This window comes from Poecilia formosa, unplaced genomic scaffold (assembly GCF_000485575.1).
Source record: "Poecilia formosa unplaced genomic scaffold, Poecilia_formosa-5.1.2 Scaffold422, whole genome shotgun sequence".
In the NCBI taxonomy this organism is placed as follows: domain Eukaryota; kingdom Metazoa; phylum Chordata; class Actinopteri; order Cyprinodontiformes; family Poeciliidae; genus Poecilia; species Poecilia formosa.
This window is the reverse complement of record NW_006800361.1, coordinates 486,119-486,805: the sequence shown is the minus strand read 5'-3', so window position 1 is coordinate 486,805 and position 687 is coordinate 486,119. Positions and strand designations below refer to the sequence as shown.

At 44.8% G+C, this 687-nt stretch overlaps 1 protein-coding gene across 1 annotated transcript in view; it reads right to left on the bottom strand.

The window, feature by feature from the left end:
- LOC103155362 (echinoderm microtubule-associated protein-like 6) overlaps positions 1-687 on the bottom strand; it is a 51,265-nt gene that overhangs the window by 16,186 nt on the left and 34,392 nt on the right. Inside the window, exon 28 of the mRNA XM_016663461.1 lies at positions 332-410. Coding sequence (XP_016518947.1) covers positions 332-410 — 79 coding nt within the window. The remainder of the gene's footprint in view (positions 1-331; positions 411-687) is intronic.

Genomic DNA, 687 nt, shown 5'->3' with positions numbered 1-687 from the left:
ATGATGAAGATGAGGGTAAACGTGATGAAGATGAGGGTAAACGTGATGAAGACGAGGATAAACGTGATGAAGATAAGGGTAAAGATGATGAAGATGAGGGTAAAGACGATGAAGATGGGGGTAAAGACGATGAAGATGGGGGTAAAAACGATGAAGACGGGGGTAAAGATGATGAAGACGAGGGTAAAGACGATGAAGACGAGGGTAAAGACGATGAAGACGAGGGTAAAGACGATGAAGATGGGGTAAAGATGATGAAGATGAGGGTAAAGACGATGAAGATGAGGGTAAAGACGTTGAAGATGAGGATGCAGTGATGAAGATGCCCTACCTCCACCAGCCTCTTCTTCTTGGACACGTTGTTCCTCTGTAGTTTCTCTGGCTGCTTTGCGGCTCGACTCACTGGAGGCCTGAAGGACCAATCAGGAGTTTATCACCAAAATATGAAAACATGATGATGTAAGGAGACATGACTGGGACACAAGAGACTCGTCTTCATGCCAACAAGAGGAAATATGGAGACAGTAGAGACAGGAAGTGGAGACAAACCCAGGATGGGTCAATTACAGTCTTTCTACAACTGATGATTGGACTAGACCTGTTCGAACAACAATGGAAATACTGCAGGTGTTAAAAACACCTGCACAACCTAACGCATCCATCCATCATCCATCCATCATCCATCCA